General features: G+C 44.1%; 1 protein-coding gene across 1 annotated transcript in view; it reads right to left on the bottom strand.

The window, feature by feature from the left end:
• Window positions 1–13,443, bottom strand: part of CFAP20DC (CFAP20 domain containing) — a 1,688,800-nt gene that overhangs the window by 266,991 nt on the left and 1,408,366 nt on the right. Inside the window, exon 16 of the mRNA XM_086939066.1 lies at window positions 8,113–8,174. Within this exon, the coding sequence (XP_086795192.1) occupies window positions 8,113–8,174 (62 nt within the window). The remainder of the gene's footprint in view (window positions 1–8,112; window positions 8,175–13,443) is intronic.

Consider the following 13,443-nt stretch of genomic DNA (forward strand, 5'->3'; position numbering starts at 1 on the left):
CTAAGGTAAGTATTGGACTGGACTATGAGATTACTGGGGTTGCTGTTTGTATTTTGAGTCTTGTGCCTAGGTTTGCTTTTAAAAGAGCATCCAACCTACGGGATAAGCTGGTCCACACTCGATGCCCCTTGGCAGTCCACTCAAGTACTATTCCCAATGGACACTACGCGTGTGGGAGCTGCTCTGTGTGCAGCTACACCGCAGCAACGAAAAGCGTTGTTCTGCGGAGTGGGAAAACTTGGTTTCTAAACTGCTTCAGTAACTGTAACACATCACATGTCATTTACAGACTGACTTGCAGCTGTGGGCTGCACTGCATTGGCCTAACCTCTCGGAAAGTAAAAATTCGCATACAAGAACATCTGAGTACGATAGGAGCGAAGAAGCTTACTACTCGCTTAGTACAACATTTCCTTGAGGAGGGACATGACCAAAAAGATCTGACACGGACAGTCCTAGAAAAGGTAGTGGGGGACACACACAACATCGATTTCATAGATTTAATTCTAGCACGAAAAGAGGCAAAGTGGATCTTTTCAGAGAAGGCAGAATGGGAGGGGCTGAATGATAATATTGACTGGAAAAAAGTGAGTAGGAGGTAATTCTAGTATCTCTTGTAATCCCCTGCGTGAGGGTACTTGTATCTTAGGTATCCGCTATTGTGACTTATAGTTTAGGGTGTGAGCTTGAAGGCTCCTTTTCTATGGAAACCAATTATTTCCTGAGCCCACTCTGTGTTTACCCTATTCCTAACTGGATGACCCTCGCTGCCCGAGAATATTCGTGTGATGAATTCAATGTGTCTTTGATATGTATGAATTAATATGCACTGAGTGTTTAATACCCTTGTAATACTATGCCTGGTGTATAATCACGAATACAACCAGTGATGTCTGTTTTCAATAATAAGTGGGCATGTCCTATGTATACAATTACCTCCTGTATCTGACAAGATTCCCTCTTTTAACGATACAATTCTATCTTTGGACTTAATACATTTCGCAGTTAAATTGCAATTACTTTTTAGACGGCGCAATGTCCCCTTGTGTATAGATCTTTAACCCTACCTAAGATGGCCGCTGCAGTTGCTCTCGACGTGATTCGCCATACAACGTGGTGGGCATGGGCGTCCGCAGACATTTTTCCAGGGGGGGGGGGGAATGTTAACATCATCACCATCCTCCGAAATGATTTGTGCCAGGTGGGGCACAAGAAACACTGGGGCGCAGAACTGGGATAGACTCAATTAAATGCCAGGAATCCAGGACATGTGACTGACCCTGCCACAGGCCAACAAACACCACCTGTAGGGAAAACGCTAAACTTTCTGACAAGGTACTTTATCTCTGTCTGCTAGGTGTGCAGACTTCTGGGTCCTCGATCCAACACCAATCAAGGCTGTCTTCAGCACGGTTCGATTTTTATCAGAATACTTTAAAACAGCCTATGATTAAAGCACCAGATTGAATATACTCTATGCACAGTGTATGTTAGTGAATATTTGTAGCACACATATTTACCAATATTGGCTTCTTGGTGCTAGGATTCATGATAACTCAAACATATCAAAAGTTAATATAAAATGTGACTTGTGTTGCTGCGGAGTGGATGGTTGGCCTATTGTAAAGGTTGACTGCTCACCTTTCTCACTGCTGCGTTTGTATGTTACACTGGTACTAATAAGGCAAAATCTTTCCAGAGTCTGTTAGCATGTGTACACATGTCAAAATAAAAAAAATATCTGAAAATATACTGCATTGCGCTGCAGGCTTTTTTTTAATGCATAATTTAGTCAACACTACGGCATAATGTTGTCATCCATTGCTGCATAATTAATTCCAGTGGCCCCACAGCAGGCAACACATGTTAAAAGTGCTTGTGAATGAAGCCGGGTGACTATGTTTGCGAACTTAGTTTGGTGTGCGTGCAAGTCCTGCATTGCCAATCCCTGGTGAGTTGCAGCTACTACTGCTGAAACAAGGCCAATGGAGGTACCTATGGGTGAGGCAGACTGGCCTCAAGGGCAGTGCCAGCCATAGCACTGGTGGTGTCCTGTGCATTAATGTTTGTTAGTGCCCCCCAATGACCACCTCTTCCATGGATTCCCTCACTACCACCCTTTAACTGTGCCCCCAAGTTTCCATAACTACTCTCTCTCAGATGCATTTAATTTGGTTTACAGCGCCACTCATACCATTGTAGGGTGTCAGAGCACTTTACATCACACACATTACACAGAGACAATCAATATGTGTGTAAATCACTGTATAGAAAATGTTACATAATACTAAGGACTACAAGGTGTAGGAGTCACATGACAACCATACTAGTATCCCGTATAGTTTTATAGTGATTGGTCTGGAGAAACACAATACCCGGAATTTAAAACGTAATACCATGGTTGGAGGTTCTCCTTAATAATCAGAATTGATTTCTGTCCAAAAGAACACTTTTTGGGACATTAGGATAATCAAAGACTGGGGTGGGGGGGCTAGGGGGTGGAGTGGAACATAACGCTCTAATTTATACCTTGCAGTTTGTATGCAGCTCTTAGATGACAGTTAATAGCTCACTGTTCTAAGTTAGGATGTTAACTCAAACTGCAAGTAACAAAAGGATCTCTCTGACAAAAGCAGTAGCCCACTGACCTATTTACATTATGTGCACTTTGTGATCTGCATAGCGCATGTTCTTTGCAGCCGGTACATTAACCCTCTGAGCAACCTTTCCATGAGTCAAAACTTCCACTAGACAAAATTCTGATCTCTCTCTAGGAAGAATATTATTCACCAGAGTCATCATGACATTTTTATTGTTCCCGAAAATTGCTGGAGGCCAACAAGGAGGCAGCAAGCGTTTTTAAAACTATAATATACTTGCAAACATGATGCCTCCACCTAAAGTCAGCACCCGGTGCGGTCACACTGGTTGCACCGCCCTAGAGCTGGCCCTTCTCAAGGGTCCTGTGACCCCAGTGACTTTTATTCTAGGGCATGCTGCTTCATAGGCCTGCCCGCAAGACTGGAGGTGAACTTCAGTATGGACAGTGGTGGACAAGCCTTGAAGGTTAAACTACACTTGTCATGCTAGGGTCCACCTGCTGGTGCGAAGACACCAGGACTTCTAAGGTGTTGCAAAGCCTTCGAAAGTCTAGCATGTGATTGTGCTCTCGCAGGAGCAGGTCTGGTGGACTGATTATTAAGGCTGAACCTGGTTTCCAGTTCCCAATTCAGCAGCTCTGACCATAGTGCCACATCCTCTCCCCCACTGAACACCGTACTGCCCCACTGAGAAAAACTCCCACTGTCTTCAACTACAACCCAATTGTTGCCCGCTATAAACACCTGGATGGGGGTCAATTTAAATTACGCACTAGATAAGAGCAATATGCGGCCTACAAAAAAAAAGTTACAACATCCTGGAAAAAGCAAACACTTATAGGGAATGCAAAATTTAGCAAAGCATGGGAAATGTAAGCAGGAACAACATGGTTACCTTAATGCTTTTACACTCACTATTCAGAAATCAGTGAGTGCTTTTGGCTGAAAAGTTAAGGACACGACTACAGGGCCCTGAATGGACCCATTTCAATATCCATTGCTTATACCCTTACAAAAGGTAAGAAGTATGGTAAAAAGACCACATCCCTGGATGCAGAGCCGCAGTACACATTTTGTTTTCCAATCCACACATTGCAGTACCTCCAGGATTGGTGCACTAGTTCCAAGTCCAGGGAAAACAAAGACAAGAAAACAAAAATAGCGCTTCACTGGCAAACTCTGTAAAAGTGGCGCTAATGTATTTCAGTGTGAATAAAATCAGTTTGGCCAGTTTGCTACCACTCTGTCTTACTTTATTTTGTTATTTATCTATTTTTCATATGTTTTGCCTTTTATTCCCAATGCTGCACTTTGGAATTAAGATGTCAGAAAAATATGACATTTCCAGCAAAAGCGTCTTTCTTTTTTGGATCCATTTCACAGGGAAGCAAATAAAAGAAAGGAAGAGGAAAGAGAGTGAGAACCCCATCTTGAAGTCACGGTTTTCATGGGCGTCTGCAGGGGGGTCAAGGAGGGTCGCTCCAGAGGGGGAGGGGCAAGCGTCCCTCCTCGACCCCCCTGCAGACGCCCATGGTGGTGGGCATGGTTGAGAGTTGTGTATACTTCCGCTTCCAGACGGCATCATGGTTGTGGGACTGTCGGAAGCGCCGGAGGGACGCGGCAAGAGTAAGGTTTCAATGTGATGTTTGAAAGGCTCGCGACTTGGCTGCATGCTTTTTTTAATAATGGGCACTTTGTCTGAATGCGTGACAGTGCTCGTCATAGGGGGCACGACCACGGGGGTACGCAACCTTGCCCCTCGAGAAACAGTCCGGGTGCAGGATGTTGTGGAGGATTAACGCCCTCTTTTTTAGTGCATTACCATTTTGGGAAATGCTATTGTAGCAAGTGATGGGAGGCTTAGAAGTGAGTAAGGTCACGGTGTGTGATACCAGGCAAACTCGTCGTGATTACCGGGATGTCCTTCGCGAAGAATGTAGATCTGAGTGCTGTAGCGATGCCGGTATCTTTACCTCATAGATGATCATTTCTCTTTCTTTCCTTATACACTGATTTTCCTAGCGGGCTTGAGATATACCAAGCTACCGAAGGACACGTGATCAGATGACACGGGGTCCCCTGTATGATTGCCGGTACGTCCGGATTTGGCAATCATAAGGTAATTCCCTGGTCCAATTGTCCATGTTTGTTTTGGTGTGTGTGAGTGACCGTCAATACAGACCCTCAGTTGAGGGCGTTTATGACGTTACCTCTGTGTTTTGTTTTAATTTTTGACGCAGGTCCGACATACATATAAGTGTGATGACTAAGAACTGAAAACCCCAGATTGCCCTGATGAAATTGCTGAAAGCGGAGCAATGAAACATGTCGGCACTATTTGAATATGGATGGTATATGAAAACCCATCTTTAATCTGGGAGGCTTGCAGCACCAGAATAAAGATAGAGAGCTAGCAACCCTTACCCTATGTTTTTAAATTTTGGTTGAACCTAACACATTGGTTTATTTTTTGGGGGGGGCGTTGTAGGTGCACTGGTATCCGACTTACAAGAGTGCACATTGGTATTGGTTATTTTCTTCACATACCACTGTTATTATTTATACACTTTGTTGTTTTTGGTAATTTTTCACACTATAGACAGAGAGAGTGACCAATGATGAGAAGTGGGTATACTGGCGATTGTTAACGAGGAACCCCCTCTGGAGTTACGACCATGAGGCACTCTCTCTATCTTCACACATATTTCGTGGTTTTGGGGACCTGTGTCTGTTTTTCTTAAAATTTACATCCTTGACCCAAGAGATTAGTGTTATTTAACACACTTGAGGGATCTAGATGGTTCATCAGATTACCTACGCTGGTCATTAAATTCTGAAGTAATATTTAGTAACCCAGAAATCTTCACGCCAGACAGGCTTACAGTAGGAGGGAAAACCTGTTTGGCCTTGTTAGGTGGGGAGAGAGCTCATCTAAATACTGGAGTGCTTTAAGAGCTGAAGATAGGCCTATCTGACGGCAACTGGGTATCTTCATCTTAAACCAGGGACTCCTGGGTAATTTTATAGTAAAGATGTGCTGCAAAAGAAAGCGGAGGACTGTAAGAAAATAGTCAGGATTGGATAATAGAATTTTTCACATCATTGACCATTGCACATTTAATATGGCATCTCCACCACCAACTCGTCAAAACATTACTGCGCCAGGAAAGACTCCATCTGACGAAAAAGGCACCACTGGAAGAAGACTCCTGCTGGAAGAAGAGAACTCACACTAGGACTCAATGAATCCTAACTCCTGCTAACACCCAGAGACTGGAACTTCTCTTTAAGCAGTTGGACTCTTCTTTTCCTGCTCCAGAGATACAAAAAGCAGGACTCCTGATCCCCAAAAGGCCCAGCTAACTACTGAGGACTGGACCCTGAAAGAGACATAGTTAGGGAGAAATATGTTGCCCAAAACAGTTCCCTGAGAAGCTGGGGCTGTAGGACTGACCAGGAACTTAGAAAGGGTTTGGACCCAGTAATGGTTTTGACCTCTGAAAGACCAAGATAAGGTGCTGTAGTGTGCCCATGGGGGCAGCACCCAATGAAAGCAAGAAATCCAGGTTCGAGCAAATATGAGCTTTTTGCAAAGCTGAAAATTGGTTTAGTGGGATTTCACAGCAAATATAGCTGTCCTTGTGGAACCCTGGCCAGCTAAAGCTTACAGCCTTCTCCGCTGGAAGAGTATAACTTCCCAAAAAAGTGACTATACCCGAAGGTAAGACTTTGGACCAGTGTAAAGCAGCAAAACCATACAACACAGGACGCGAGCTAGCCAGCTTCAAAATCCAGGTTTGTTCTACTCTCATCTTTTGAAGCAAAAAACAACTGCTTCAGCGGGCGCTTGATGACGTCATATTCAACTTTGAATGACCCTAACTAGACACAAGCTTTGGACTTCACCTGCTGGAATACTTCAACTTCCATAAAAATAACTAAGTCAGAAGTAAAACCTTAAACTGAGACAATGTGCTTGGTATTTCTGCCCTGTGCACCATCGCAGTCAGTCGGAAATTGTGTCTGGGTACCGATCAATCCAAACATTTACTTATAAACAGTGTTTTGACCGAAGCCATATGAGTTTTTCGAGTTGGTAGGGGCACCCCTCACAAATTAACAACTCCATTGATGACAGGAAAGAGATGGCACATCATCACTCTGCCATTGTGCTATCGGGCCAAATGGGTCGCAACCCAATTCTTCACGGCCCTCATTTGTATTTCCAAGCTATAGCCGTCCCATCTCAGCAAACATATTGACACTGGGCAGGGGTGACCCTCCAAATAACCAATTAGAAAATAAATAAACTACATTTTCTCGAAGGGAGACAGAAAGGCAGATGCCTCGTTTTAACAATATAAAGGTTTCTCGGCTTACCATTCAATTATGTAAAAGGTAAGGTACTAATGAGGACTTCCTGTTCTGGTGGAATGGGGGATCAAACATTTGGGGATGGTGTGAAATAAATACTTCAAAAGTTCAGGGGGTCATGTAAACTCCCAACACCACTGCTGCTGGCGGTATCTATGGTTGCAAAGCATTGGCTTAGTAAGGGTGTTATGGGCTGAACGCAGGCAACAAAATTAAAAAGGGCCCGTTTTCCTGTTGGTTAGGGCAATAAAAGACAGCAAATACAGAGAAGCAGTAGTACCATTACTCCGCTGTGCCGATGTACACTGCACCTGCGTACACTGCACCTGCTGCATCATTGAGAGCAACCCCCCTTTAAAAAAACACATTTCTCCAGTATTTGAGATCACCGGTGTTAGTATAGCAACTGCACCTCTTTTTTGTTTAAATCTGTTTTTATTATATATTTTTTTTAGTTTTCATTACATCCGACACATTTGTAATTCAATTCAATATACACTTTAACTTCGTATCAACAATGCAAATATGGCGTTAGGCAACTCAGTCGTTATTACCTGTTACAGGTTAAGTGTATCAGCAGTTGATGTAGTGTCTTGACGTTCCGATTTTGATGATAGCTTACATAACTTAAATAAAACGTAACATTTTGCCCTGACAGCAACTGCACCGCTTAAGAAAGCAATGGTTTGGAACCCGGGCATTTGTAGAAGCTGAGCGAAATTGATGCATTTTGTGCCTCGCGCACTCGCCTACTCATAGCCATGCACATTAGCGGCAGCCTTTTGTCACGCAGCACACTAGACAAAGCCATAAAAATCCCTTTAAAATGTTGCTTATGTCTAAATGCAATCTTCCTTTTTGTAGACGGACATATGAATATTGATAATGTAAATGCTAAGGTATAGGAATTTCAAGAGTGCATCAAATATGTAAAGATTGTTGCTCACGTCTGCACAGTGGAGATGCGAAAAATACCAGAGATAAGCAAACAGGCGTGTGCCTTGACACGACTAAAAACAGACCAACGACTATAATTTTCAAACTGCGAGAAAATGAGTTAAGATAACATCACACTTACTGTAATCTCCAAAAGCACTTTAAAATATTCGGCATCGCCCGAGCTATAACGGTGTCTTACCGTGGGTTGGAATGGGAGAGCGGGTTCATTTCTTTCTGATAGTAGCGGCCTTGATTGACAGGCTGAGAAAGACAAAGGGAGCAGCCGTGAGAAAATGACTTTGCAAAGATTCTTTCATGACATCTAAAACTATTTCCATCAACCAAATCCTTCAGGACATCGGAGATATTTTGAAAAACCCAGAACATTTGAATTATAAAGTCCTTGTCATTCCACGGGGACTAGACATTCATGGATAAGACTGCTAACTCTTTAGGGACTGCTGTATAAAAGACCGTTTTTAAAATGAGATTTTATGGGCTGATAAGCACATAAAGTACCAAACACTGTATTCCATTTGAATGATTTAAGGTGTTAAAAAATGCATGGTATTTTGCATAGCGAGGCATGGGCCGATGGGAGATGTATACTATAAACACAGATGGCATTTTCGGGATTGGGGTGCGAAGGAGGAAGCAATAGACATTTTTCATTTTTTGGATCAACATAACCTTGCATCCGGGAAGAAAGGAGGGATAGGCCTTGTTTTTGCTAACAGTGTTTTAGCGAGACACAACAGACATTGCTTTGCAACCTTCAGCAACATAGGTCCACAAACAAGAATGCAATTTGCAAATAAAAATCTCATTTTTTTGTAAATCTCTACAAAGCACCTCTTATCTTCCTCAATATTGCTTCGTGGTGACCAAAGCATATTTTTTACCTCTTGGTTCTCTGTTGAGGTCATGTTATGTCACACGACCTCAATAAATTAATTTGTGGAGCTGTCAATCCACATACAAACCTTATAAATGTAAAATGTAAATTGATACTTCTATAGCGCGCTACTCACCCGCAAGGGTCTTTAGGCGCTTGTATGAATACCGCTGTGGAACCCATCCTGGCTTTCCCTGTGAGGCGTCCACTCCTGGGCACCCCCAAGGTGGAGGCCAGGCATTCTTAGCGTTGTGGGGGCCGTTGTGGAGATTAAGCAAGCTATTGCCCAGAGTTGTAGAGTGGGACTCAATGATTGGAATAGGCATCGAGGCGAGAATTATCAGGTCTGTGGAATTTTGAGCCCAAGACCCGCTGAGGTGGGGAATTGAACTCTGGTCTAGACCTCTGCATCAGGGTCTGCCGCTCTAACCATTGAGCCACACTTCTCCACTCCACCTTGCTCTTGATGTTCTTGACAACCTGCAGGCCATCAACTTCAACCAAAGTCCCCACTCCAGCTCGCCACAGCTACTGTATTATCAAGTACTGTGGCCTCCCCCAGAAACTCAGTGCCAGATTTCAGAAGTGGGCAGGTAGAAAACGAATAAATCTTCTTAAGTAGTATAACAACACACCTGCCCTTAGAGCTGCCTATTAGATCCCAGCAGGTGCCAATGTCCAACTTTAATTATTGTGCACCATTCATAAAGCATACTTTGGCAAAGGGGCGCTCCACTTACCAGTGGCGGCTCCTTCGCTAAGGCAGAGAAGCATTGCCCTACTGCTTTTAAGCAGTGTAACTAAATGAAAAATAAAATGATAATAACTCAATGTTAATATCATTTGATTTGTTCCTGCTGCTCTGCGGCCGGGGTGGGCAGTCTGCTCTACTTTTAGAGCAGGGCAGGGGAGTAGTGGTTTGCCCACTCCAAGTTCGCATGAATGTTTGGCCGGCCCTATCGAGCCGGCCAAACAGTCATGTGCACTTTGCATGCTCTCCACGCAGGCTGCATTACAGCCTGCATGTAAAACATGCCCAGGCTCCCTGTCCCCGTCTGAGCACCGAACCTCGGCACTCAGACCAATCAAAACGCTGCATTGCAGCATTGTGATTAGTCAGGGGAGCCTGGGGCTTCCTGCTTCCTGTTCTGGCCCAAGTTCAACGCAGAGGGGAGACCCGACGATAAAGACTATTTTTTATTTTGTTACATGCCCCCATAATCTGCTCCGCCACCCCTGATCCGTGCCAGCCGCCATTGCCACCTACAGCAACTGGCACCTTACATCACCTAATCAAAAGTGCTTCATTCAGCATCCACCCACCTGCATAACTGACAACTGTCTAGGAGTATAAAACACGGAGGCAGATCAGTGGGTGTACAAGGGCCCAGACTGGAAATGCTCTTAACCTGCACCTGGGATCACAGCCCAACCATATGTAATTCAGGGGACATTTGTAAACTAAACTTTGAAACTGGACTCGGCCAGGTCTCAAGACAGTAGAGGTGTTGTCAGTGATACATTTTAGTATACAGTTCAGTTTCATGTTGGATTAGACTCCAACCTCCTGTCTCAGTAGTACTCAGCTTTCTACTCTTTCTATCAAACACCCTGTAGTTATTTAAGGGGGAGGCAGTGCTCTGTAAAACCACTAAATAAATAAACAAGCTGCTGGGGCTATTTTACTGTTGGAAAGATAACCTATAAACTGTTTACTGTACATTTCTTACCTGTAAATCCTTATCTTCAGATTGAGCGTATTTCGAGCTGAGTGCATCTCATGGGAGGTGTCTGGTCATGAAGCCCTTATGACTAAACCTTTTAATTGTTATCAGTCATTTTTTTTTTTGAAGGCCATCCCAGTGACGTAATTTCTAAGAGCAAATTTGGATGAAGTGAATATTGCAACCTTCATCCAGAAATGGCCGTCTGCATGTTTTCTGTTGCAGGTAGTCTGGACAGACGGCCATTTTAAAGGGAAAGGGTTCTTTTAGTTTTCTGAAAGACCCGTTACTGTCCTCAACCTGCTTGAGAGTAATCATAGTGACAATACTTTCCAGCTAGCTTGTTTGAGTTTAATCGGCCATCTCTTGTGCCTTGTAAAGGGAGCAAGGGGTGGGGGAAGAAGTCTTGCGACCTTCGTTGAACCCTTGGCTCAGAAAGGTGGGTCAGAGGGTTTGGCGTGATCCAGATGAGAATTACCAACTATCCCATGTGCATGAGGTAAGCAAGTGTGAGTTTGGGCAGTCCTCTGGGGTGTGCTCTAAAGCAGCAACAAAAGGTACATTTTGCCTTCATTCTGAAGAACATCATTGACAATCCTGTTTATATATCTGATGTGCTTTTCTGGATCACCATATTTCAGTGCGTTTCTTGCAACTCTATAGTCCGTTGTCCACCCAGTTAAGCAAACATACCCATACGGAAGGTAGTCCTAATCAGTAGGGTCTGCCATACCCCCATTCTCGAGTTCCGCATGCATGTGCGAGAAGGGCATCAATGTGCACTCATCATGGTGCTGTATCATGGCAACTGAATTGTAGGGACACTGTGCATGCCAAGGTACTGAATTTAGAGCCCAACTGGATGTTGAAGGAGCAGAATTCCTTGCGAAATTCCACTCAACTCAATTATAAATGGTTTGGGTTTTCAGGGTGTGGGAACTCCAGATTCAATTTTACTGGCTAAAAACACCTGCCACCTCGAGGAAGTGTGGCAGTGTAGCTTTGCCCCAATCCCAGCTCAACCCTCTACCAAGAAATGGGGGAGTACGTAATGATTCCCCTGATGGCAACATCCTCACCTTCCCTCTCCCACTCTACACACTGCACTCCTCCAATCCCACATCAACCACTGCCTAGACACTTACCCTCTGCTCAGAGCCGGGTGGCATAACAAATTACAGATACTGAGAATTTCTGTACATGTATCAACTTAACTTGTAGTCAGAGCATTAGTGTGCATGTCTATATACGAAGGCAGACAAGGGGGTGCTTGAGAATCTAATGGCATGCAGTAGGTAAGCTGGCAAAGATAACATGAGATTCATTTAATGCAGATAGTGGTATAGGTGACATGGGAGGCATACTGATGGAGGAACTAACAGACTATAAAGCAGGCAAAGAAGGAAATGCATGCTCATTTCTGACCTCTTGTAGAGTGGCTGTCCAAACCTGGCATTGGCACAGGCAGGATTTGGCAGAGAGGGAGTCCTCTGTATAGAGTACATCCAACCTTGCTTGCTGTTCAGGCCAATGGCCTTCATCTTAAGATCCCTAGCAATAACTTTCCCTGCACAAAGTACAAAAGAGTGCAGGAAACACAGAGTACTTAAACCACAAGTAACAGGGGCAGAACAGACTAGGACATGTGCCCACTGCACCCATACTTCCTTCCCTCACCCAACATATATTAAGGGGCTGGATCATCTTCTACACCATGGGTACTCGCAAACATTTGCCCAGGGCCCGCAAAGTACAGTCTTTGGTGCGACCGAGGGCCACACTGATACCAGCAGGGTAGTGGTAGGGGATCTGGGTGGGTCAGGGATTGCGTAGAAGGGCTAAAAACGTTAACACCATGCGCGCTAGCGGAATTCCGCTCGCACGCTGGGTTTTGCGAAAACGCACTTTACGTGACGAGCTGGGCTCGTCATCAGCGTGCGAGGAGGCTACGCCATGACGAGCCCAGCTCGTCATCAGTGTCGAAGGGGTTAAATAAACAGGCAAGCATTTATTTGCAGGTTAATAAATGCTTGCTCGTTTATTTTAAATACAAATCTGAATATTAGTGCTCAGCAACTAAACAGCAGATCATGCTTCTGTTTACCAGGAGTGGGCGCATGTAAAGGTCAAGAGAGCCGCAAGTGGCCCCTGGACCGTACTTTGAGTATCACTGTTCTACACTAAGGGCCATTCATATTGCCTTTTTCTACATGGAGCATGCAGAGCCCATGAATTTAGGGCTGCATTCCCCACTTTCTGCAGTTTGCTTGCAGCTGCCCAAAGAGGTCCTGACTGTTTCCTATCCCATCACAGAGGCCCATCATCAGGCTGAGGCCAAGTGTTGTTTGTCAAATACAGTCACCCTCTTCCGCCTGTGACAGATGGCTGCTGCTAGACAAATCATAAGAAATACCTAAGAAGGCTATTTGGCAGGGTGTTTTTATTCATGCAAATAGTTCACATTAAGTAGAAGCAGTCTAATAAACCAAGTGATAAAAGATCATCATAATTTCACATCAGATTGTGCTGGCTCACCTTTATTTTCCCACCCTTTGCGTTCTTTAAAGTGTACCAAATATACACATACAACAAATCTTTTCTAAAGCCCGCATGCTTTATTTTGTGAGGTGTAGTACCAACTCTGTAGGGTATTTATGTGTTCTGCAATTTTAATTAAAATACAACCAAGATACGTATTCTGGACTCTTTGGCAGAGTGCAGGCTCAATGCCAATTTACCAACTTGAGACAGAATACCTGATGATCTGTAACCCACAAACCACCTGTGCATTTCATAAGGATTGAACATTCTGGGCAGCAATTATTCCTGTGAGACTCACAGAAGTTTTTGTTGTTAGAGGGTTCCAAATGTCTTTTCACCATGAAAAGGCACACACAGGAATACACACTAT

This window comes from Lissotriton vulgaris, chromosome 9 (assembly GCF_964263255.1).
Source record: "Lissotriton vulgaris chromosome 9, aLisVul1.2, whole genome shotgun sequence".
Classification (NCBI taxonomy): Eukaryota; Metazoa; Chordata; class Amphibia; order Caudata; family Salamandridae; genus Lissotriton; species Lissotriton vulgaris.